Genomic DNA, 26,614 nt, shown 5'->3' with positions numbered 1-26,614 from the left:
ACCTGAGCCAGGAGCTGTCCTCTCAGCACCATGCGACACACCTCTCATCATCCTCGGAGGGAAGCAGGAAACCCGTGTGCGACTGTCGTTGAATGATTTCTGATTGGGGATATGTTGCTCTTTAGTCTTGGAGGAACTCTGAACTATGCAAACTTGTAGGAGGCTGTTCACATTTCTGTTGTGTGACTTGAGAGGAAATACCCACCTGCTTGATCCCTTTCCAAGTCCACGGATTTAAACACAATCACGGATTTAACATGAGCATCGTATCTCGGAAATGTCTTTGCTACTTAGTTCTATTTCATTTTGCGGCCATATTTTTGGACATAAGAACAGGTATGTTTTCGCTGTTATCTTACAATCATCTTGATTTCTACAGATTTTTCACACAGGAAATGTCAAGCCTTGACTGTTTTTTGTCGTTGCAGATGCAACAGTGGAAGGTTCCTCCATGGGACACCCAGATCTGCCTCACACTCAGGAGCAGGTGGCGTTTCCACACATCATTCGAGTGTCTGAAGTGAAGAAATCTCACGAAGGCCATGTGGTGATTTCCCGACAGAAGAGGAACATCCTTTTCCCGAGTGGAGTTAAGCTCTGTGCACAAGAGACGACTCAACAAGTTGTTGCAAACCACCTGAACTACTTCCACCTCAGAGGTAAGAGCAGACGTGAGCGTAGATCCGCGTGTGGTGTCAAAGGCCTGGCACAACGTGGTAAATGAAGATCAGAGGAGAGAAGAGGCGAGTCAGATCTGCAACGCCCAATACAAACCTAAATATGTTTAGTTGGACTGTCTCTCCTCGTTTTTCTAGTATGCAAAGGCTTCGTTGTTCAGGAGGACAAGTGTTAATGATTGGGACATTTTACAAAAATATACAGCAGTGTGAAGTGGAAAATGTCATTTGACGTTTGTGTGGACACTGGTGGTAATTAGGCCTCATGGGATTTAGGTTTAAACAGAGTGTGGTCTACTCACAGGGTCCGTTTACACAAAGAGAAACATTTTCTCTTTCCTTCGTGGCTTCTATTTCAAATAAACAGAGCCAGCAGGTATGACTGGTTTAATATGACCACACTTTCACATATGTGCTCTCACACAAAGAATCAAAACCAGAGTAGTAAAACCAGACTTTGTGTTTATGTTGCATGGATTGATTCGTGATCAATATACTTATTACCCATGATTCAACTTGGCTGACAGAGTCCTGGTGAGCTAAACAACCCCATCACTGTCTTTGTCATGGTGAAATGTGAGGCCTTAAATCTATTTTTAAAAAAGAAGTGTTCCCTTAAACAATTGGACAGTTTGTGGGACTTCACCCAAATATTTAGTTTCATCATATTATATTTTGCCAAGGCCTCAAAGCTTGTTATTGATTTATTAAACTGATTGTTTCTTAGCTGAAGTTGCACAACCCATATTTCATCTCATCTACAGCGACTGGTGAAACTTCTGAACGCACATAAAGTAAAAAAAAAAGTCTATTTAACTCAATAACTGCATATTTACCGAGGCATTCAATGCATTTAATGTATTTGCAGTGTTGAGTGTTACCAGTATATAATACCTAGATTGATATCAGTTAAAACTTACCCATGATTCTCAAGTGCAACAGTAAAATGTAGAAACATCAGAGGGAAGTTCTGTTGATTCTCTGAAAAAACAAATTCCTTTTACTTTTATTGTTTTGGGGAGTTTCAAGTGTCATAAAACAGATGTAGTGCAGTTGCAATGCACTGAATTAAAGGAGTTATAACACCGTAAATCAACAGTTGATCTGCTAATACTTGAAGAACTCTGTATTATGTTTGCAAAAACCTAATTTCCGACCAGAAATCTTCAGCAACAAGACTTTGCCAGAGACAGAAAGACATGAGTTGTGTTGGCCTGTGATGGAGCAAAGTGGAGGTTTGTTATGTAAGCTCGATTTGGACTGGAGGTGACCGCCGGTGTCTCCGGCAGGCCTTGCAGACAGTTGATTAGAGAGAAAGATATGTCTGTGCACTGACTCTGGACTGATGCCCAGTAGGCTGACTCATGAACTGAGAGTTATGTCACGTCGTTTTTCTGGTGCTGGAGGTTCGAGGCTCAATATTGCGCTTCAAAAATGCTCGTTCATAGCACCCATGTCTGACATTGACTGAGTTGGTTAAAGGTGATGTTACATCCTGTCAAAGGAACATGTACAACGGTGTTCATATCCTAAGGCCCTGTTTACACAACAACGAAAACGAGTGTATCCGCAAAACTTTCTTCACTTTTGGGGGGGTCCGTTTACACGACACCAGTGTGGGATGGACTGTATCCGCAAAGTTTTTATCCCGGCTCCCAAGGTGGAAAGATTGGTTCCCGGCGCTACTCCCTCCTGCAGAGACTGCAGGAGGCTATGGAGCATGTTACTGCGTATGTGCATATTGCCCTTTCCCCAACTTCCTTCTGTTCATCCACTTGTAAACAAATATGGCGGTCCCCCGGGTGGTATGACTAGTTTTATCGTTCATATCAGTAGTTTGATAGTTGAGACTCTCCCTGATAGCGTCATCAGTCCATACGGATGTCAGGTTCTCTCCATTTTCTTCACGTTTATAGCCTTTTTTTTAATGGATTAGGTGTTGTCACGTGAAACGTTGTCGTGTAAACGGGGCCTAAATGTAGAAGATCCTAAAGGGCTGGGCTGGATTCACATTCATGACATGGAAAGAAGGTGGGTTGAAATTAGGGAAAGGGGCACCCAAATGTTCCCACTCACATCCCTCTTTGGTATTTAGGGACTTTTATTAGTTCTTTATAACATAATGAATGTTGGCAACTTTACACGATTGAGGGAGCTCTGAGGGTGGCCCATCACATTACATTGTGCCAGAAAGGCTCTACTCCTGTCCACAAAGCAGAAATACTAAAGAACACTCTGCACCAAGACAACAGACGTACACCAGAAATAAATAACAGGTAGTGCACATTAGTTGCAGACCTTAGAAAGGCTTACATTGATTTTGGCATGTTGAACAATAACTCAGTGACTGACTGATGCACTGAGATAAGAAGAATATAGGCTAGAAGATGACAAGATACAGCTCCTCTGAAATAAACCAGATAACATGAGGCATATGACAGGACACAATAAATAAAAACACCACAGAAACATGAGCAACATGGAAATACAAGAAACCACATGGAAAGACAAGCACTGGGAATACAGCAGGAAAACAGGACGAAAGGCAAATAAAATACCAGGAAAGACCAATAAAAAGGAGATTATTCCATCTATGAGGAGCTGAATAAGCATTTCTATGCTAATTCTGAAGTCTAGCTTTAAAGTGGATGGCCTCTTTGTCTGATCCAACCAGTATGTCAGGAGACCATATGGGAGGCTTTCAAGATCTTCTGGGACCGCCTCCCCGAGCAGGAAGAGTACCAGAGCTGGATGAGCCAGTGCCAGGGAGGCGCCGTCACCGCTCAACATATTGGCAGCTTCTTCAGCCAATCAGATGAGCACCAGTCTCTGGTTAAAAAGGTCAGTGAGTCACGCATCATTCAATATGATTGAGAAAAATTAGTTGATTCTCCAGCTCAACACTTTGTGCTCCATTTTCAGAGAATGTCACTTCCAGGCTTGAAAAGGTAGGAGATGACTCGGCTTTTTCCAGTGTAACGTTTCAGTGATGCGTGTATTATTTCATCACCAAGTCTGTGTTTTGTGTCATTTTTCCCACCATCTGTAGTGAGCCCACCAGGTCCTGGCAGCATATGTGCAGGTGAGGTTGTCAGAGGCTCCTCAACCTTACCTGTTCATATTTCCACTCACCACTTACCAGACATGACTTCAGCTTTTTGTGTTGGATGTTGGTTTCTTGTGCGTGTCTCTGACTTGGATACCAGTATCTGAGCTCTGCTGTCTCTCCGAGACCCCTCTCCGAAGGATAACATCACTAGTTCTTTATTTTCTAAATTATCTCTCTTTTAATTGTTTTCAAAAGCTGCAGTGAGGGCCAAAGCCAACAATGAGCTCATCCTGTCAACAAGCAACGCCTGATATTCGGCATCTGTGTCATTGTCATACATGAATCATTCGAAACAGATTGTTTGGCCATTGGACTGTGTGGCCCCCCTTTTTAAGACTCCAAGGAGATGAATCCAGAAGTTTTAAGTGTTTTTTTCCCCCATTGTAAGTGCAAATGTTTTGACACTTCTCTGCATCGGCAAAATCTATCTTCTATCACCCGATAAATTAAATGTATGTTCTTGGAATGGATCGCCACGAGAAAACCCATACATGCAAAGGCAGAACATGCAGGCTCCACACAGAAAAGGCTCAAATTATATTATGAGTTAGGCAATTGGGCAGTGGTTCCCTAGAGGTAGAAGCAGGATGGGCTAAATGTTGGGAAATCATTTCCCAAGAGGGATCAATTAAGCATAGAACGTAAGCTTTCGCAAAGGCTTGAAAATATAACAGAAAACTGCATCTCTTTGCAAAAAAACACTCTACGATGCGTCATTATGAAGAGACAGAAAAAAACGACACTGTCTGCTGAATGTCACAAACACTTAAAACAAGAAACATGTTTTATGTGCTGAGATACTGTCGGGACACTGGAAAACCAGTGTCAGGCTCTTACCTCACTGAGATGATGTGAGGAGAAAAGAAATATTGTTGGCATTGATCTCTCTGGTTCATTTCTTTGGAAACTGTTCAAAAAGTTAATCCTTTCACCTATAGATGTGTCTCCACCCACATTGTGCAAAACCTGTTTAAATGTTTGTTCTTTTTGTTGTTGTTGTTTGTTTGTTTGTTTGCTTGCTTAATGCAATGAAACATTGTTGATGGTACTTTCCTGTTCCACAGCACGCCGACGCCGGACACGCCAGAAGCTGTTGAGGCTCCAGCGCTCGGTCAGTGTCAGTAAAGACAGTAGTAACTGTGACAAGGTGTCTTTGCGTCCATGCCAAACTAAAATCTAGCTTGCAGCTTTATCTCCCGCAGTCTGCTTGTCTGCTTGTTTCTGTGTGTGATCAATGTGTTAGTTTGACGCGAGGCCAGTTTAGAAAGACTTAGAAGGAACTCGGGGTCAGGTAGGCCTAATCCATACAGCTATCAGCAATCACGGTTCTTGCCAACGGTTTAAGCGCACATCTACTTGAAATAAACCATCAATCCTTTTTTTTTTTTTTTTTCAATGCATGAACTCAACCACCCAGAAGGTGAGCGGGAGGAGGATGCAGCTGTCATCGCATCTCAGGAGGAAGGAGGAAGTCAGGTGAGTGCACATGACAGAGTTGATGTTTTGATGGTGTTATGCACACATAATTAACTGTGTCTGTCCCTCGCGGTGGACAGCTGGACAATGACATCGCCGTGCAGACTCCCACCGCCGCCGCGCTGGAGCAGGTGGTGGAGATGAGCATCCTCCTGACTGGAGAGATGTACAGTGGTGGCGACCTCAGCGATCCGGCCAGCCTCCACTACCAGACTCTCAGCAGACAGCTTGCTGAAAAGGTGCGTGCTCAGCTCCACAATGTGTCTCCTTGTAATTGCTCTTAGTCCTGCTGGCACGGGCCCGGACCGCCGTGTCTACCGGTCTGTGATTGATGCATTGTTAGTTTTAATACTCTGCACTTTAACAGCGTCAGCAGTTAAACCCTGAGTCTGAGGCGCACGTTCAAAATGCACGCACATATTTTATTTGACACAGTAGGTTATGAAGAAATGACTAAATAAGTGCTGAAAGTACAGCTTTATGGTATGTCCTGGGAATTGATAAACTATCGCACATGCATGTGCTTGCTTTGGTTCTCACCTTTGCAAGCGCTTGCTGTGGTTTTACAGGTCGTTGGTAAAGTCCGCAAATTCACCTCGAAGCTTTTTCCCCTTCAGTCAGCAACACATGAGAGCACACAAACATGCACGCACACACACATAGGTTTATAAAACATCATGCAAAGGATTAAATGGGTGTGTGAATGCTCAAATTTGTTTACTTAGTTCATATAGATTTGATTTGATTTTTTAAACAAAAAGCCAAACAGTTGTCTCAAAAATGATTACTCTACCTGTATTTGCATCATATGCCATACAAAATCCCATTGTACCCACTTTTCATGGGATATATTACGTTTTAACTTGATCATATACTGGATTTAAGTTTCCCCATCAAATAAAACGTATATTTTCCAGTCATTGATCTTGTTTTGGAGCATTTACATGAAGTGACTTTTCTTGCTTGCTGCAAGATATTCAGGGAGTATGAAGCAGATACTCAATTCTATGTGAAATGTTAAGTGAAATGAACTTCTATGTCTTATTGTTGGCCATGTTCAGGTTTTTCCAGCTTGCTGACCTGCTTCTTATTCCCCGGGGAAGATTTCCTGGTCACTTTAAGTCTGCGCATGCATTCACGCACAGTAACACATACCCATAATCTCACGTGCGTTTAAAAGATTAAGGTCTACGTGGAGGAAGTAAAGTGGAGTGAAGGGGAAGGCCGGGACTCAAGTCTCGGATTGTAAATAACGGACAGTGAGGAAGTAAAGGAGGACAGGCTGGCTGACAACCGGCCCTGGAGTCCTTCGTTTTCTTGAAAAGATTAAATAAACTGGGTCAGTGGGTCTGCAGAACAGTGTATGCATTGTTTTTCCCTGCATTGTGTGGACATGCAAATCCTCACATAGCAATAAAAAGAGTTTCCCAGTCGAGTGCCGCGCTGTCTGCCTGTGGAGAATCTGGGCCTCGGCACAAAACACCCTTCAACTACCTCAAACTAATTAGTCCTTTGTGGGCAATTACTTTGATTTATTTTGACACGCAGTAACTCACAAAATATGAAAATAGTATATTTATGCGGCTTTGGTCCAATGCCTGATTATCATTGTCTTCACAGATTGAAGATGCTCTGGAGGGGCTTCCTGGATTCAGGAGTGTGTCTATGATCGACCTGAGGTCAGTCTGTCTCTCTCTCTCTCTCTCTCTCTCTCTCTCTCTCTCTCTGAATGTTTTTATGGATGAAACAGCTGGCGGCACATTACGGCCAACAAGCACCTCATTTTGCAGCACTGACACCATTTCAGCTCTGGGCAGACATTGAACAGCTCCTCCTTGTTTTAAACAGACCGCAGAAGGACGCCGAAGGGTGAGTCATCAGTTCACATTGTGATCCTTTGCCCTTGAATGGTTCTCCCCGCCCGCTCCTGCGTTTAAGCCCGCAGATCCCAATCAAACCTTTGTTAGCTACAGCTGTGCGAGTGTGTCTGGCCTCACCTTCATCTCGTACTGTGTTTACCTGTGAGTGTGGGCACGTGTTGAGGTGTGTCACTAGTTGCCTGTGTTAATGGTCTTAGTGCGGTCACTCACCTGTTAAGTGGGATCAGGATGGGTCCAACCAAGCGAGCAGGTGCTCCTTCATAGGGGCGATTATCTCAGCTTTGCGACTTCACCAATCAGCCTCTGGTGGAGTGAGGAAGAGGAGGACAGCTGGAGGGAAATATGTGGCGTGTCATTGGGTGACAACAAACAGAAAAATATGAGTATTTGTAGAAATAATATAATATAATATAATATAATATAATATAATATAATATAATATAATATAATATAATATAATATTTTATAATATAATATAATATAATATAATATACGGTAATATAATATAATATAATATAATATTTTATAATATAATATAATATTTTATAATATAATATAATATAATATAATAGAATAGAATATAATAGACATACTTTATTAATCCTAAATGGAAATTCTTTAATTTAATAAAAATTCAGTAGTTTAATAAAACCTAAGTTAAGATTAGTTTTTGAGAGGTGACTCAACATGCTTTATTATGTTTTAAATAATCTTTCTTCAACAATCGATGGTATTAAAAGCATCTAAACATTTCTGCCATCAAACAACGATAGAAGTCACACCTCTTCTGTGTAGAAAATCTGAATACAAAAACCAAATAAATGTTTTCTTTTTTCCGAGTTCTGGTGTCTCATCAGGTGGAGTCAAAAGAAACTGACACGTATACCGCCGGCTTTGCGCACGGTGTACTCCACCTCTTATTTGCCCCAATCAGTTCAGCACTTTGACATTTTGCAGGCGGATTACATGCGATGCTGCTCCACTGTCTGCGCCATAGTCTGCTCCCTCTGTCTGAGCGTCCTGTCGCAGCCTGGTGGGGATTACATCACACGCAACAAAGTACCGTAATGACCTGAGCAGAGCACCACTTTAGTCACATTTCCATGTGCTCTCCATCATCTTACGTTGCACTCAGTGACACCATTTTTTATTTTTTTTTTGCAGCTTGACAGTTATCAAGTCTCAGCTGCATTGATCATCATTAGACTAAATTTACTGTCGTGTCTCCTCTTGTGTAGCTGATTAGTTTGACCTACTTTTGAGCCACTTTTCTCCAGGTGATCGCCGTTTTGCTCCATTTCTTGGATGCAGGTTATCTTGATGTTAGAGATACTGTTACGTCCTAGTGGATAATGAATATGTTTATTGAAGAACAGTCATCTCGTTTTCTTTAGACCCCTGAATATAAGGTAACCTCGCAGGAAAAAAACTTTGTCTTATATTCGGAACCAATACAAAACCTTTCTACACAAAGTCATTGTGTGAGAAGTTTTGATAGCCGATCACAGACACGGTCATGTGCGAAGCTTTTTCTTCATACTCAAGTTTATAGCAAGCTTATATTTAAAACATAGTGTTGGTTAAGTTACTGAACATTACTCACTGATTACAGATTGTCACGTCTTTAAACACTACTGCAGTTGCTAAATTGATTGTAAATAATAGAAACTTGATACTTGGAAAAAAAAACCTCTATGTCACTTGTAATGTTCTCCTTCAGCCGTGTTATTGTATTATTTTCCGGAGTTGCAGTGAATGATCAGAACTGTCAGCATCATGACGGTCGGTCTAACGATTCACTCATGTTCAGCTGAAGCTGCCTCAATTTGTTGGAAGCAATATTGTGGCACTCGCGTGTTATTTAGGTCTTTTGTTGGAGCTTGGTGTCTTAATCTGCACACATCCACACGCCATGAAGAGGATGTAGATTTCAGCATTCATACAGCATTGCTGTACATAAATGAACAAGTGAAAACGGGAACATTTAACAAGCTAACATTTATTTAGGGCCGCCGATACATCAAAAGTCCTGTGGAAACACGATACTTGCAGTTGTACATCTTTCATGTTGCTGTCAGGAGGAGTGACTTAGTTCAGGAGTTATGAGGTATTTTTCCACGAAACAGGAGGTTTGAAATGTGAAGACAAAAAGTGCTGAAGCCAACAGCTTGCACATATAGGATGAAGCAGCTCCGACTGTTAATATAATCAATATTATTATAAAGCAGTAAAATATGACCTAAGCAACAAGATACATATGGCAGATGTAACACATCCCGATTAAATATACACGTGCAGTATAAATGTATTCTTTTTTTTATGCATTTGATGCTTTGAGAAACACATGTTTTACTGGCAGTACTCTTACATATGACTGCTATCTGCAGATTATGGGACGGAGCAGATGCTGAGCTCCTTCTGTCTGTCTGAAGTGAGAAACCAAAAGTAGGGAAAGGGGGTTGAGGGGGGAGAAAAAGCGACTCTCCATCTAAACGGGCCGACTGTGGTCCGGCACGTGCTCAGCCTGTCGCCAGAAGCCCCACAAACTAGGTCAGTGTGGAGGGCTCCCAGTAGTCAAATGAAGGCTGATAGATGGTTTTTTTGGGTTTTTTTTTTTCCTACAGCCTGGAGTCTCTTGTGAGGTTTTCATGTTTATTATGATGATATTGATCATCCTGCTGACTCGGCTGTTTCATCCTACACAGCCATACGCCCGCGCTCCGAGCGGGAATAAATCACTCGAGTCATCCGCCGTCTATAAGCTCGCCACATTACTTTAAACCCGTTTGATGTTGTACCAAACTAATGCCAAAGAATATCTTTTTTTCCCTCCCTCTCTCTCTAAGAGAATTGCTTTTTAAATCTTTCTCTGTTACTGTCTTATTGTTCACGAATGCTCTAAAAACTTGTTTTGACTGGGAAATGTCCTCACCCAGTTCTAGTGATTAAAATGAATGAGAGAACCTCTCTGCTCATCCTTAATGAAATACTTTGGTGCCCTTTAGCAATGCTGACTCATTTATTGCAGTGGTGCAGCTGTGCACTGGCCAATTACAGGAATTAAAGCTCATAAGGGCTTTTGAAAAGAGGGATTAGAGCTTGCTAATGTGAGGAGCGATAAATGCACTCAGCAGTGTACTTGATGCAGATGTGTTTGCACAACCAAGTAAAAGTGGTAAATAGGACTTATTTTAATTGTTTCCCTTGATAACTAATCAACCTCATGTCCAGTGCAATAAAGAATTGATGTGTTTTTGTTTTTATACTTCGACAAAGCTTCATAAGGCGTAGCGGCATCACAATACGGTTATATCAAGCGTCTCCATCACCAAAGTGTCAAACATAAGGACCACGTGCAAAAATCATCTTGACAAATGCTTGCAAAGTATAAATATTGCAAATGACAACATGAGGTTTTTGTTTCTCTAAAAAAGGAACTGCTGTTTATGTTTTGTTTTAGTTTTTTTTTTAACTCAGGGCGGCACTGGCCACAGATAGACGATATGGCTTTTGGACATTTTGTGGCACCAGAGAAAGAAGCATCATAAAAAAAAAAGCTTAATTTCACTAATTTCTCCTTGTTAGTTTCATCTTTTCAGGGTTTTAAACACATTTCCTAATTAAGTTGGTCTAAACTGTTTGCATTAAAACAAAGGCTACAAATTTGGTTTTTGATTATTCATTAATTGTGAGGATCAAACTGTGCTGTAGCTGACCTATCAATTAAAAAATGTGCATCCGACCCCAGTTCGATAGAGTATTTTTTTATTTTTATTCATCCTAACTACGTTCTGTTTATAGTCGACATTACAACTGTGTATTTGTGTCTCCAGGGTGGACGGGGTGTGGGTGGACTACGCGGTCACTGTGGTGGTGAATGGAGCTGGAGTGAGCTCTGAACAGCTGGACTACCTGACCTTGCAGTCGAACCGTGTGGAGAGCTCATACCGCGGCATCAATGAGCTCCCCACGGTGGTCTACACCATGAGCGAGGTCAAGAACCTTTTCACCGAGGGCCTTCATAACGAGGAGCTGGAGAGCGGTAAGACGATGGCCAGTCTTCCAAACGACCGTCGCCACTGTAACGGGACACTCGCGCTCTCCGATTACGGCTATTTATTCAATTTGCATGGCAGTGAAGTCATTGGGAATGCATTGGCAGAGGTGGTGCATGAAATGCATGGCGAACCTCCATGTGTCATATCGAATAGAGGCACCGTAAACTCTGCATTGATATTACAACATACGGTACACCACTTGAGAAAACATTCCTGGGTTTTAATAGCTTCATCTGTTTCTTATTTGACTGCTCTTTCTGTCGCAGACGACAGAAACATATTTGTAAGAAGTCTCAGTGCAAAAGTGGGCCATTTCTAATGGACAAATAACAGTCATCAGTTATAGGAACTGCGTATTTATTCGGTTACACTTAAGTCCTTGTCATTAAATGGTCTGCGAAGGAAAACCCAGCAAAAAGGGCGTTTGAAATCTGAACCCCAAGATTCTTTTTTTTTGGGGGGGGTTTACTTTAATCCTTTATTTTGGCTGACACAGTTAGGATCTTCCAGTCAACTCTTCAAAATGTACTTCACTGGATTGTTCTATAACTCTGTCACACTGGTGATGAACAGCTTCTAAAAAAAAATCCAGCAAAAACACTGGCAGCTACAGAGAGGTGGTAGGCTAAAGCCTCTGGGTGGGATGAGAATAAACATGCCCCAACTTTACATATCCCCAATTCTGCTAAATTAATTTTACCCTGTCATAGCAATGAAAACCACCTCATCAGCAGAATGGACCAAGAAAAGACGTTCTGAAAATTCATTTAAGTAAAAGAGGGGTGCCAAATCACACAGATGAATGAAACCCGATTTAGTCTGAAAATGCACACCACACATACTTTGTCTCAACCATTAACTTCTCTTTGCTGGACTTTTTCCTTTCTTAAAATAAATTACATCTTTAACCACCATTTGGATCAATCTACTGACAACACAAATGATGGTAAGAAGTCTGCTGGAGGTTTTTATTTTTATAAAATTCCATAAAATGATGGCTTTGTTCCAAATATTCGCTTAAGATTCAGTTTTTAAAGAAATATTACCTCAAATTTGAACACACCCTGGTAATAGATTGCTATATAATGCCTAAACAATACCATGATAAAGAATAAGGTCTTCTTATGAAGCCTCTGCTTTTGGTAGTAACCTCTTAATAACCGATTACAAATATAACATTGTTAATGTAGTTACCAACACCAAAGTTTCAGTAAGCTCATCGAACAAGCTGTATAGCTGCTGTCTCTCTCTGCCCTGCTATTGGAGCTGACTGCTTTATCTTCACTGAAGAGCAGCTATTATTTATTTAATTAAACTCCTGTTTACTGGACTGGTTCTTGTCCCAATTGCCCCAACTAAATGCAGCCTCCAGTGCATCTCCTACATAATACTGTTACAACACCAACAGGTGGGCATTGAGTGATCTCATTATTACTCTTCATTTAATTATGTGACGTAGTTTAGTACTTGTGCATCATTATTATGAATCTGAATTATATGGGTCAAACAAACTTTGTCAGGTAAAGTTGTGAAAGTTCAGCGTCACGTCGCTGAGCTGCCTCCTCTTTTCGGCTGCAGCCTTTAAATGACGGGATAATGTGTAAACCATGTCCTCCCCCTGTGGGAAATCGCCATGCTCGTGTTTTTAAAGAATGCGTGTCATTGGTTTACGGCGAGCTCCTCTGGAGAAGGATGCCCTCTGATGCTCACATTAGTTATAGGCTGTGACATCTGAAATGATGGCTAAACACTCTCATATGGCAGACATGTGTGGCTGGAGAACGTAAAGACACAGCTCCGCTTTGTTTTTTTGCTTTGGTGGTGATGCAGTAATAAGCTTGGCCCACAGCGGCTGTTATACTCTCCAGATTTTAGCACTGATTTGTAGATATTTACCCCCGAAGGTAACGCTGTCATAAATGCAGGTCGTCAGCGCGGAAACGCTTACGGTCAAAAGGATTTTGCAGACTTTGGCAGATAGAAATATTTGGGCTATTTGGCGCGTTCGGCTTTTGTGTCAGTTTGTGTTAATATTTGTTTCTCCTCTGGTTCCACAGTGTCTGAGATTCCTGCGTCTGTCAACACTGCAGATGGAGCCACGGTGAGTAACACGTTGCCTTCACGATTATCATGGCAACAATCTCTCTTCGGGCGATCCAGCTGCTTCGAGCTCCAGAACGTTGAAGAATCGCGTTTGTCTAAAGACTGCTGACAGTTGTATAACTGATGTTGCGATAACCTGTAACTGGCTTGAGATGTTATCCAGACTACTCCAGCGCAGGTAGGGGATGAGCTCACCAGCGAGGATGAAGTGAAGCTTTCAGGATTAGTTTGGCTCTTGCTATAATAATCCACTGCTATTCTGGGGCAAAGACTACAGCGCAGCACACCGCAGCCAGTCAAGACGAGAGACTGCACATATGAGTTTATTCAGACGAGTAATACCATCTAGAGCCTGTCTGTCTTTATTTGCACTGTCTTGTGGTTGAGTGTTCGCTTCGATGCTCATCATAGTTTGCGCCTGCTGCTTCACTTTACAGCACAGCTCGCTTAGTGATTAATTCTACTCGTTATATGAGTTAGAAGGGGTTGGCAAATTTGTCATCAGTAAGTGATTTACAGTGCAGGCCGGAGCGCTGAGCCACTGTGTCACTGAAGCACTTACTGCCCCGGTTTTGGATTTGGAGCGTTTTACATTGAGCTGCTGGCAATTCAGCCCAGAAAGAAAGATTCATTCAATACAAGCTGTAGCAAGTTGACAAAATGTTTGAATATTTCTTTAAAACCTTTAAAAATAAATGTATTATTTTAATGTATTTTAATGTATTTCTCTGTATTCCGGCTCACAGGTCATCTTAAAGTTTTCTTTTAGTTACGAACCTGAAAAAACAGACACCGAATCACAAAGCTGCAGTCGGAGTTCAAGTTCAGGTTATCCTGCGTACAAACCCTGCCAATATTCACTCCTCATTCCCAAGCCTCTGTTTCATTTTGCGTCCAACTGGTGAGAGCATCAGTCTGCGGATCAGTAGGTCGCAGGTGTGAGCTACAGGTCAACTGACCACAGGATCTTCTGGGTTATATCCTGGAGCAAGTCACTTCACCACAATTGCTTCGTACAGGAATAAGCAGCGTCAGGGAATGATATGTTGAATGACATCTGGCTCTCTCAGCTGTCATTGAGCTCCTGGTCTATAGGCGAGCAAAGAAAACTGCCGTCCACGCATCAGTCCAGTCTAGTACTGGATGTTGTACTCTTGACCAAGACTTTTGGAAACTAATAGCAGCAGCACGACACTTCATATTTTTTCATTTTTCCATTTTGATATTGAAGAAAGAGTTTGTGCAGGAGAAGCTTTAGATAACACAATTCTGCATTTCACTGTTTGATGCAGGTCATTTCTGAAGGTGGACCACCAGACGTCTTGGCGGTTGAAGAGGACGCTGACGATTCCATCCAGTTTGAGCTTTCGGAAACCAGCACCGTGCCAGCAACAGAAAACGATGTTGTTGTTCTGGAGGAAAGTGAAGTTGTACCTCCGGCTCTTGAACTGATCACCAGTGCACCCAAAACTTCCAGTAAGTCTTATTTTGCGTCCAAACCAAAGAATGACTATTCTACTGTTTGAAGTTACCAGTCACATTTCCCTCAAAGAGCTTCCAGTCAAATACTGCGTCTGCTTCCTTCAAACCAAAGCAGCCTAAACAGACCAAGCATTCAAGTTTCTTCTCGTCTTTACTTTCCCAGGCATTGAGGAAGAGGGTCTGTTTTTAGAGGACATTGTGCCGACCCCTCCTGGAGAGACACACCAACCTGAGGAGCTGCCAGCTGAGCCTCCTTCTCCTGAGCCGCCAGGTGATATCACACTTCCTCAGCCTCCAGTGGAAATCGAGGCCTCTGGCTCGGGCGTGGTCAACCTGGGAGGCCCGACTGAACCCTCCATAACCAGTGAAGATGAAGAGGAAGCGCTCGTCGAGGAGACCGCGGCGGAGGTCGAACTGACTTCAGAAGAAACTGACACTAAAACAGATGTTGTGTCTGAAGCTGAAACTGTTGTCGAGGCAGCCGCCGTTGAGGTAGAACCTACCACTGCTCCTCTGGAGGAGCTTGATGTGAATGAGGTTGAAATGTCAGAAGACTTTGAGATCTCTACAATCACAACCGAAACTGTAGAAGAAGAAGATCTGCCAGTCCAAGTCCCACTTCCAGAGGCTGCAGACATTGCGAGTGAAGCATCAGAGCAAGAGGAGGCGGAAACTGATCTGCTCCCTGCAGGTAAAGACTCAGTGGAGGAGTTTACGGTCACAGATGAGGAAATCAGTGCCTCACAGCCCGAGGAAGAGCCAACTGCCGTCGAGGTTTTGAGCCCAGCTCTGGATGAGATCAGTCTAGAGAACGCAGTAGAGAGCGATTGGACAGAGGAGACGGGAGAGGAGAGCATCGCTGAGGCTCCTGTTGTTGAGGAGGAGACACCGCAAGCTCCAAAGATCTCAACAGAAGATCTTACTGAAGATGAAATCTTACTAGTTAACAAAGATGAGCCACCACTGCCTGATTCCTCGAGCCCCGCCCAGCCGACGGCCCTGTCTCCAGAGAGGGAGTCTCCTTTCACGAGGATCGCTGACATTGATCCAGCTTTTGACATCCAACCTGACGCAATCGTACCTTCATTAGTGGAGGTAAACAAAACGTAAAAAGAACAGGATTGGCTGGCAGGGTCTTTCTGTTTGCGTGTTCTCCCTGTAACAGCATGGCTTTTCTCTGACGTGATGCACATTAAATTCACTAGTTTTCCCTGCCTCTTGCTGTCACCCCCTGCGACTCCAGTCTGGAAGCAATAAGTTTAGTCGATGGGTGTATGTTAGAAAGAAAAACCGATAGAAAATGTGATCTTTTAACAACATTGTAAATGCAGCACACGCTGGGGAGTGTTTCCCTTTGTCACGCAGCGTTCCACATCTCCAGATTGTTGTTGCTTTCAGGTAGAAACGGAAGTTATGCTTCTGACTAAAAACTGTCCCTCTCTTGTGGTAATACAGGATATTTCACAAATCGTCAAAGCATCTGCTAATTTAATGAGGAAAATTCTTCATTCACAACAATTGATGGAGTAAATGTTTGAATTTCACTTTCATTCCTCAGAATGAAGACTTAGAGGATGTCACGCCTGGAGACAACGGTTTCGACGTGCTTCATTACGGTTTTGGTTTGATCAACCACACAGAGGAAGGCAGCACAGGATTTCCCTTCGGCGTGCAGATCAACACTGACCAGGCCAGCATCGCCATGCCTGTGAATCCCGGACGGGCCCTGATGGTGTTCTTCAGCCTGCGAGTGACCAACATGGTCTTCTCAGAGGATCTCTTCAACAAGAGTTCTCCCGAGTACAAGGCTTTGGAGCAGCGGTTCCTAGAGCTGGTGAATAGCAACACTTTATAGTAGTCCGATGTTTCACCATTTCCGCTTATGTCTTCATTAAAACAATAAAAACAAAACAATCTTTTTCCAGCTTGTGCCATACCTCCAGTCCAACCTGAGTCACTTTGAGAATCTGGAGATCCTGAACTTCAGGAATGGGAGCATTGTGGTCAACAGCCGGATGAAATTTGGGAAACCTGTGGCTCGCGGCGTCACCACCACTGTCTACCTGATTCTGGAGGACTTCTGTAACACAGCGTACCAGACCATGAATCTAGCCATCGACAAGTACTCACTGGACGTTGAATCAGGTCGGCTCTCACTTTTATTACTACCATTGAAGCTTCTGGATGTTGTATATTTCTCAACGTTTTGACAAAGAAGACGTTTTCTTTTATTGTTTCCAATGATGGTTAGATGATGGATACCATTCTTATGTTTGTAGCCTCATGAAACAGCAAACAACTGTTGTGTTTATCCGACAGTAATGACAAGCTATAAGAAAACTGGTTCTGGACCACACAAAACCCCCAAAACTTACTCAACGATTGATGTGCAGGCACGTTGGATCAGTTTTGGAAAGACAGAGGTTCTGAACAAGCTGAGCGCTCACTGCCTGATAGCAGGGATTCTGTATTCAGTGTACAGTCTCCTCGTCCAACTCTGGGAAAAACAGCGATTGGCATCTTGTCTGAAGTGTCAAACTGTTCCTTAATTGAATACAATATGAGAACATTATTTTATAGGATAATGATGCATTAGGTCACTTAAGAACAATGTGGGGTTTTCTTTCTGTGTGATATTCTCTAAGAAACCAGATGGTAAAATAATGGTCACATCACCTGAGATGAACTAATAGAAGCTCTCTGGACTGCAGTCACATTAACAGATAGAATTACCTGCTCAACTTGAACAACTGAGTAGTGCTTGGGGCTCTTGTTTTAAACTGTGTGTATTGTACAACTTGCTTTTTTTTTTTTTTTGTTAGTGTTTGCAACATAACATTACGTCATGTGGTATCTAAACCAAAATCTGTCCGTAAAAACCTCAGTAAGCTTGAATCATTCAAGTGGTTCATTATGATGTTCATCACAAGAGAATAACATATGAAATACCAAAAGTTTGAGCAATGACATTTCAGAACACCCCAAAGCTCCTGGCAGCTTAGAAAATAAGCTTTTCCCGTTGTAATCCGTGCTAACATCTGTGCAAATCAATCTGTATTCTGAGATTACCACACCACAGAGGAATTTGTCATTGCTCACCCAGCCAATCAATAAAAAAGAGCAGGCATATAAAAAAAGATCTCAATTTAATTACCCAGCTCCCATCCCTCTCCTAAGATCATTGAAGTGTCCTCGAACAACCGTTAAACCAAAAGTGAAACTCTGCAGAGAAGAAACTGAAAGGTACAAAGTAATATGGACGACGACCTTTACAAACTACTCTCAATATTCTGAGGAGGATTTTTGAAAGTAATGAGCTTTAATTAACCGGAGGCCTCAGCTTGAGTCAACCTGTCTGAGAAGATGAAGCTTGCGTTTTAAAAATCACCTCTCAAGATATACTTTTACAGACTTGCTTTTATTTAAGTTTGAATTTTGTTTGGGAGTAATTTTCTGTATATTTTTCCCTCTTAGTGTGAGAATTCACAAGATTTTTTGCATTTATGGAATGAAGATTTATTTATTTATTGTAAAGAAATAATTTTATAGTTTCTTTTTATTATAACCACATGTGTTTTTGTCTGTATTCTTGCTTGTGATTCGGGTTCTTGTTGCTCCTATTTTGTCAAGATGTTTGGTTTTCTGCAGGTATACACCACATAGTATTTCTTTTTCATCAAAGCACTTTGTGGATTGTTTCTTTAACAGACAATACAAATATGCAGTTGTGTCTCAAATCATTTGTCCCATATAATTTGACAATGACCCTTTTATATAATTCAGATTTAATACACCTAAAATGACACCTGCCATGCTATGACATGCAAATGCGAGTGGCCAAAACGATCTCAGCCTTTGAATTTATACTGGTAGAAATAACACTCTTTCTCAATGATTATTCTTCAGACGTACCAGCAGGTATTCCCACACTTCTTAGTGAGCTCTCCTTTGTTTATTCTTTCCTCCTTCAGGTGACCAGGCTGACCCCTGTAAGTTCCAGGCTTGTAATGAATACGCCGAGTGCAAAGTGAACAAGTGGTCGGGGGAGGCAGAGTGTGTTTGCAACGCAGGCTACTTCAGCGTGGACGGCCTGCCCTGCCAGAGTATCTGTGAGCTGCAAACCGACTTTTGCCTCAATGACGGCAAGTGTGACATCATCCCGGGCCAGGGAGCCATCTGCAGGTGGGTGGGGATTAGGGGAAGTGATTTGCTTGCGTGCGGGAAGGAGTGTCTGAGTGTGCAGGTTTGAGAGGTTGTGCCTCTTCACTTAACACTAAACAGATTTTGAAGCATTTTTGCAGGAGACCACGGTCTTCTAGCCTCATAGCTGTTTTTTGCTCAGCTGGAAGTTAATCGTGTGGAGAAGAGGAATGCACCCCCAAAAGTCTTCTTCATAATTTGGCGCCACGTTCTCTATTTAGCCCAATGTATTCTAGACATAAACAACTAAATGAAATAAAGATTGAGTTTTACGTCCCTGTTGGCATCAGAAAACAATTACCATCTTCTGTGATGTATGTTTTCTTGGCACAAAATCAAACCCAGGAAGTCCACATTTTTTTGTAAAGGCTCAAAACACTGGCAGTACTCAATGTTTATTTATTTACACTCGAAGGCATACTTAAGAGGAGGATGTCTGTATTTATTTTGATTAAATGGCTGTAGAACTGTCAAAAAATTTGTGAGTGTTTCTGCCTCTTTTTCCAGATTAATTAAATCTGAATTATTCAATATTAATATGTGACATGCTCTTGAGTCTTGTTTATGATTGGATGGTTTTACTGCAGAAGTAATGACCGTAATGACTGGGATACGGATACAAGCCTACATTCCTCTGCTTCCTGCTTTGCTTTGAGATTTCTAATTATAACCTAAGCGGTCCACAAGTGGCCAAATCCTGCCTGTGTGGACTTGATAGGAATAAAATGTTAATGCTATGGCCATAATTGAAAACAACTACCATTTGTCGAAGCATGATCGTTAAGCTTGAATTACAATTGTGTTAATTTTGCAGCATCAGTTTACACATTGTTAGATCTTGGTGTAATACTTTGCTATGTATGTTTTAAACAACAGTACTGGGATTCATTCTTTAGATCAGTGCATTTGTTTCTATAAGCATTTGCATGGGTTTCAGTGTATGAATGACAATACAGGTATGCTAATAATCCCAATCAGTGAGAGAAACTGGCCTGTAGACCCTGCTTGGCCTTTTTCAGGTGGTGCACTTTAACTTGAGCGATTATGAACAGACCGAGAGAAGACTGCAGGCCAAGATGAGCTCTGTCCTGAGCTTCACACCCACTACCACATCATAAAACACTCAGGCCGATCCAGATGCTGCTGGATTGGTATTTACCTCTCGCTGTCCAGCCAGCAGCCAATGGATCACTCCATGGAGACAGGAAACAAACACTTGAAAAAAGTTGATACTAAAACAAAGTAATAATGATTTTTTGGTACAGACAGACTAGAGAACGTATTATCTTAATGAGGGAAATACAAGGATCCCAAAGTTCCACCACTACACCATGGAATGTGATAAATTGCAAACAGAATTTATAGATGAGTCTCCAAAATGTCATTCAATGTTAGTATGGGTTTACAATGTCTATTTGTGAGTCACAGAGCCTTGCAAACATTCAACTTGTTAGAATTTTGAACATTGTTAAAGAATTTGCAGAACTTTTAATTTTTCCCAAATCTTCTGAGTTTTCACATAAAGCTGTCTGAAACCATTGCCAGGACTGTTTCTGTTTCTTACAAAGTTTGTGAAATGAGAAAAGACCCTTCTGGATGTTCAGCTCATCTTTCTCCTAGTTTAGATCCTTGTCCAATGGCTTCCACATCAAAAAAACTCCTAATTTTATGTGGCGAAGGGGTCATGTGGCGTACATGCAAAGTCCAGGCGAATTTTGACATCTTTTTGTAAAATGTAAAAAGCAGCAATTTACTTTGAGTCTGAATGAAGATTGTCACTAATCCACATATCTACTCAGACCTCTCACTCTCAACTACTTTGATGTTGAAATCCTTTAAAAATGAAAACCAAATACCACATTTGCTTTATTTCTAACAGATCATGGGACGTTGTTCAGTTGCATTGTTTTGTTCTTCCTGAGTGAAAATGATTTCGTGACACCGTGGCTGAACTCCTGTCTTCATCTTCAGGTGTCGCGTCGGGGAGAACTGGTGGTACAGAGGCGAACACTGCGAGGAGTACGTGTCCGAGCCGCTCGTGGTCGGCATCGCAATCGCATCTGTGGCCGGCTTCCTGTTGGTGGCCTCCGGAGTCATCTTCTTCCTGGCCAGAACGTTACGAGATCAGTACGACAAGGATGAGTCAGAGGACCCCATACGGTGAGGATTAGCAGTTTGAGGCCAAACAGTCTTCTACCTTTCGTAAGAGAGGTATCAACACGTAGGCTGTCAAGACGGTTTAACGGAGAAGCTTTCTTTTAACAGTACATTCTGTTTCTGCTGCTAATATTACAAATATTCTTCATACAAAAACTCTGACAGTTTTTTTTAAAATTCAAAACACACTGTAGTTTGGTATAATAAGGATTAAGTTCAAATGTCCGACAGAAATAGACGTTACTGTATAACAGGTTGTACACGATAGAAAGCATTGAAGATGACTTGTGGAAAGTTTAATAGGAGAATCAAAACACTGTTACTTTCCTCCGTCTACTCAAAACGTCAAGTCAGAGTAGAAATAAAATGTGCTTTTCACTTTGATACTGAACAGAAATACTTGACATTAGGTTGTTTAATGACTTTCTCTCCTCCACGTAATCGGCTTTAGATTAAAGAAGCCTGGTTATTTTCCCGAGGAGGCAAATTAAGTTGAGAAATCCCAGCACTGCAAATTCAGTTAGAGGTCAAAATGACCCGCTCCCCCGACTCCGTGTCCTTCTTAACTCCCGGCAGTGCTGCTCCGGCTCTCCATGTTTACAGTCCCCCCCCCCAAGTCTCATCCTGTTTACTTTCGTTCATCTCCCCTTTGAAGACCTGCACAGTGCCATTCATCAGAGAGTGTGTGTGTGTGTGTGTGTGTGTGTGTGTGTGTGTGTGGATCCCAGAGCTACCTGTGGAGACTCGCTGATCTAACCTCAGCCAATTAACTGATCACATATTGTGCTGATCTATTTCTAAAAGGCCTTGAACACAATAGTTTCTCTGGTTGTCTCGGGTCTGACTGAATCATAAATAGACTTTATTAGATTTATTCAAGGTTAGTTAAGGTTAATCCACACTAACGTCTTATTTACTGCGGTTCAATTTTATTGTCGGGTTTCCACGCTGATTCCTCCCGTTTGCCTCTCATGGAGCAGGCGGGCGGAAAGCCTCCCGTCTTTGGAGAGGGCGACCAAGTACAACCCCATGTACGAGAGTGAGGCCACCACGGGCTACAGCCACTACTACCGCCGCTATCCTGAAGCGCCGGTGTACAGCAGCGCCAGCGCCGAGGCCTCCACCGACTTCAGCAGCGAGGAGATACGACACATCTACGAGAACAGCGAGCTGACCAAGGAGGTGCGTGTGCAGAGGGTGTCTCTTAACGTACTTTACGCAAAGTCACGTGTTCTGATGTTTTTCTGCAGAATTTATGAAATCCAAATTCTATAACTTAATGTTGCTTGACAGAAACGTGGAAAAGGTTTCATCTGATTGAGGGAGTTAGTTTCACAGAGCCGGAGCCCCGCCTTCCTCTCATGCCTCACATGTTTGTCTCACACAAAGTCAGAGCGAGTTTTGGTTGGAAGCTGGACTTCCTAATGTTTATATAACTTAATTAATCGCTGTTAAGATCGATGGGCGCTAATTCTTGTGATGTTATATTGCCTTCATTTTGAGAAATCTAGTATTTGGGTATATACAGGACTGTCTCAGAAAATTTGAATATCGTGATAAAGGTCTTTATTTTCTGTAATGCAATTAAAAAAACAAAAATGTCATACATTCTGGATTCATTACACATCAAATGAAATATTGCAAGCCTTTTATTATTTTAATATTGCTGATTATGGCATACAGCTTAAGAAAACTCAAATATCCTATCTCAAAAAATTAGAATATTTCCTCAGACCAAGTAAAAAAAAAAGATTTATAACAGCAAAACAAAATCAAACATTTGAAAATGTCAATTAATGCACTCAGTACTTGGTTGGGAACCCTTTTGCACGGATTACTGCATCAATGCGGCGTGGCATGGAAGCAATCAGCCTGTGGCATTGCTGAGGTGTTATGGAGGCCCAGGATGCTTCAATAGCGGCCTTTAGCTCATTTGCATTATTGGGTCTGGTGTCTTTCAGCTTCTTCTTCACAATACCCCACAAATTCTCTATGGGGTTCAGGTCAGGGGAGTTGGCAGGCCAATCGAGGACAGTAATGCCATGGTCAGTACACCAGTTACTGGTGGTTTTGGCACTGTGGGCAGGTGCCAGATCATGCGGGAAAATGAAATCATCATCTCCATAGAGCTTTTCAACAGATGGAAGCATGTAGTGCTCTAAAATCTCTTGGTACACAGCTGCATTGACTCTGGACTTGATGAAACACAGTGGACCAGCACCAGCAGCTGACATGGCTCCCCAAACCATTGCTGACTGTGGGAACTTCACACTGGATTTCAAGCAACTTGGATTGTGCTCCTCTCCAGCCTTCCTCCAGACTCTAGCGCCTTGACTTCCAAATGAAATACAAAACTTGCTTTCGTCTGAAAACAGGACTCTGGACCACTCTGCAACTGTCCAGTGCTTCTTTTCCATAGCCCAAGTCAGACGCTTCTTCCGTTGTCTTGAGTTCAGGAGTGGCTTGACCATGGGAATACGGCTATTGTAGCCCATTTCCCGGACACGTCTGTGAACGGTGGCTTTTGATACCTGGACTCCAGCTTCAGTCCACTGTCTTTGAAGCTCCCCCAAATTCTGGAAGCGGCTCTTCTTCACAATGCTGTTAAGGCTGCGGTCCTCTCTCTTGGTTGTGCAGCGTTTCCTGCCACATTTCCTCCTTCCAACAGACTTTTTGTGAATGTGCTTTGAAACTGCACTCTGTGAACAGCCTGCTCTTTTAGAAATTTCTTTTTGTGTCTTACCCTCCTGATGGAGGGTGTCAATGATGGTCCTCTGGACAGCAGTCAGGTCAGCAGTCTTCCCCATACTTGTGATTTAGTTTACTGAACCAAGCTGAGTGTTTTTAAAGGCTCAGGGAAACCCTTGCAGGTGTTTCGAGTTAATTAGACGATTCAAGTGATTAGTTAAATAGCCTGCTAGTATACTTTTTCATGATATTCTAATATTTTGGGATAGGATTTTTGAGTTTTCTTAAGCTGTATGCCATAATCAGCAATATTAAAATGACAAAAGGCTTGCAATATTTCAGTTGATGTGTAATGAATCCAGAATGTAAGACATTTTCATGTTTTTAGTTGCATTACAGAAAATAAAGGACTTTAACACAATATTCAAATTTTCTGAGACAGTCCTGTATATAGTCTGTAACTGTTTTAACTCTTATAGTTGTGGTTTGACATTCTTGTTTTGTGACTTAATTCACATATATTGCTCTCAAAACAAATTAAATTCAAACAGAAATATTAAGTATTTTACCTTTCACCTATTTCTTTTCTATCATGATTTCTCCTCAAAGATTAAAATGACAAAGCTGAGAAAGGTTTCCCCCACGGCCTGATGCTCTTTGGTGATCTTTCCTAATATAATTTTACTGAGGTTAATTATTAGACCTAAAAGTCATTATAAACCTTTTCAAGGTCTAAATGGACACATATTAGTAAATTAAGTTTTATCTCCCTGGACAACATAATAAATGTTACTCTTTGATTATTATATTTGTAGTTTTGCAATTTCTTCAGAATTAAAGATGCATTTTAACATGTACGTTAAGTTTGTTTTCTCTGTCCACATGTTAAAATGTCCTCAGGCAACACACTGAATTCAAACTTACTGTGATTTGAAGGCGAGCACCTGGGATGACGGCTCGCTTTGCATTTTTGTTTTGTCAGTGGTCGTCAGTGTGACGCTCCTTGAAACTAAAAGTGAAAATGAGTCTTTCAATAAAAATCAATCACAAACTGTGTCAAAGTGTCCTTGAGCAAGACACTTCACCTCAACTTGCTCTCAGTGGTGGGCGAGCACTTTGCCTGGCAGCGCTGTTGCACTGGTGTGTGAGTGAGTAAATGAATGTGTGCCACAGGATGAATATGACTTCCAGCTCATTGAGACGGTTCATGTTACTGTTGCATATGAGCGCTACTCAACATCTTTCTCTTATTCTAAGGGATGTTTTGAAAAACGTGCCAAAAAGAAATTGTGATAATGTGGATAGAACTTGTATAAAGAACTGACTCGTAACACAATTCCTTAATTCCTTAACATTATTATCTTAATTTTTTAAATCTTAAATGAGCTGGATCCAAGATTGGCATATGAACTAGTTTCTATGAACCTTCTAGATTCTGCTGGAGGCGAAGAATCAAAATAGAAAAGTCTTAAAGTAATTTCATTGTAATGTTTTTCTGACTGTAAACTGTAACAAAGTGTGTTTAGTTTACTGTTTATCTGACTGTGGCGTAATGTTTCCTGATGCCCGATATCGTGTGTGTCTGCAGGAAATCCAAGACAGGATACGCATCATTGAGCTCTACGCTAAAGACCGGCAGTTTGCCGACTTTGTGCGGCAGCATCAAGCGTGAGTATCTCGCCTGTTTTCTGCAGTTGGAAGGGAATAAGATAAAGCAAGGGGCCAGACAATCCAGGATATAAGGAAAAGGGAAGTCAATGTAAGATAGTGGAGGCTGACAGTTTGGAGTGAAAAGAAGGGGTTTGTTCGTGGAGATTTGGCAGAGACGAAGGGTTTGAGTCGTGCCAAACCAGTATGGAGACAGATTTATCATTCCTGAATCTTCACCAGTGCACCCTGGAGCTGATACAGTGAGGCTCCAAAACACAAAAACCTTCATGCACTTCAGAAAAAGTCGAAAATCAAAGTCGAGATTTTTTTTTTTTCACGGAGAGACGTCTATCCATCCCTCATCATTATGTAAAATCACATCAAATCACTTAACTGTGACTATATAGGGTTGCTTACTGCTTATGGACGTGTGATTTTACACAGGATTTCCTTTATTAATAAGAACACATTGAAATAAGCAGCCCGGGATCCGTGCCTTTGTCCTTCATATTCGACGAACTTCCTCTACAGAACAAGGCTGCAGGCTGCTCCGTCTCTTCTAGTCCTGATACTGATGATAACTGCACCGTGTTTATGAGCTAGATTCTGTCCTGAAGCATCTTTTCTCCACTTCATTAAACCGCCTGATATGCATTTTGAGGAAGCAGTCACACGCGCTGGCATGTGGATGGACAGACTTTGTAAAAAAACCTTTTTTTTTCACAGTGAAAAAAGAAATCTCGACTTTGATTTTCGACTTTTTCTGAAGTGCATGAAGGTCTTTTTCGGGTTTTTTTTAGCCTCCGAATTTTTTTCTTTTTTTCAGTGGCCCTAAAACTCTTCCATACATCTCTGTGCCAACAGCTTGGCAGCAACAAATATGTCTGCGTGCAGGGGTGGGGATTGTTTTTAAGTTGTATCTGGCTGCAGATCAGCTCTCTGGGTACCGCAGAGATTCTTCCTGCCAGATAAAGCTCAGTTTAGTTGTGGCCAATTGTTTATACATTGAATGGAGTAATTGATTTACATGAGAAGATTGAATCACATGTGTTTGTATGCGTGTGCTGCAGTGTTCTGGATACGCGTCGAGAGAGCTCCTCTGCACAGACATGAGACTCTTCCGTGAATATGAAG

General features: G+C 41.8%; 1 protein-coding gene across 1 annotated transcript; it reads left to right on the top strand.

Moving 5' to 3' along the window:
- Positions 1–26,614, top strand: impg2a (interphotoreceptor matrix proteoglycan 2a). The gene is made up of 17 exons (XM_080478165.1): positions 1–336; positions 429–659; positions 3,352–3,518; positions 5,343–5,501; positions 6,883–6,941; positions 7,111–7,131; positions 10,976–11,184; positions 13,258–13,301; positions 14,596–14,779; positions 14,949–15,880; positions 16,344–16,619; positions 16,711–16,930; positions 18,757–18,967; positions 20,957–21,145; positions 22,123–22,324; positions 25,419–25,498; positions 26,551–26,614. The coding sequence occupies exons 1-17, from the start codon at positions 258–260 to the stop codon at positions 26,591–26,593; spliced, it is 3,306 nt and encodes a 1,101-aa protein (XP_080334291.1). The 5' UTR covers positions 1–257; the 3' UTR covers positions 26,594–26,614.

This window comes from Lipophrys pholis, assembly GCF_963383615.2.
Source record: "Lipophrys pholis genome assembly, chromosome: 13".
NCBI classification, from domain to species: Eukaryota; Metazoa; Chordata; class Actinopteri; order Blenniiformes; family Blenniidae; genus Lipophrys; species Lipophrys pholis.
This window is presented reverse-complemented; position numbering and strand designations above follow the sequence as displayed.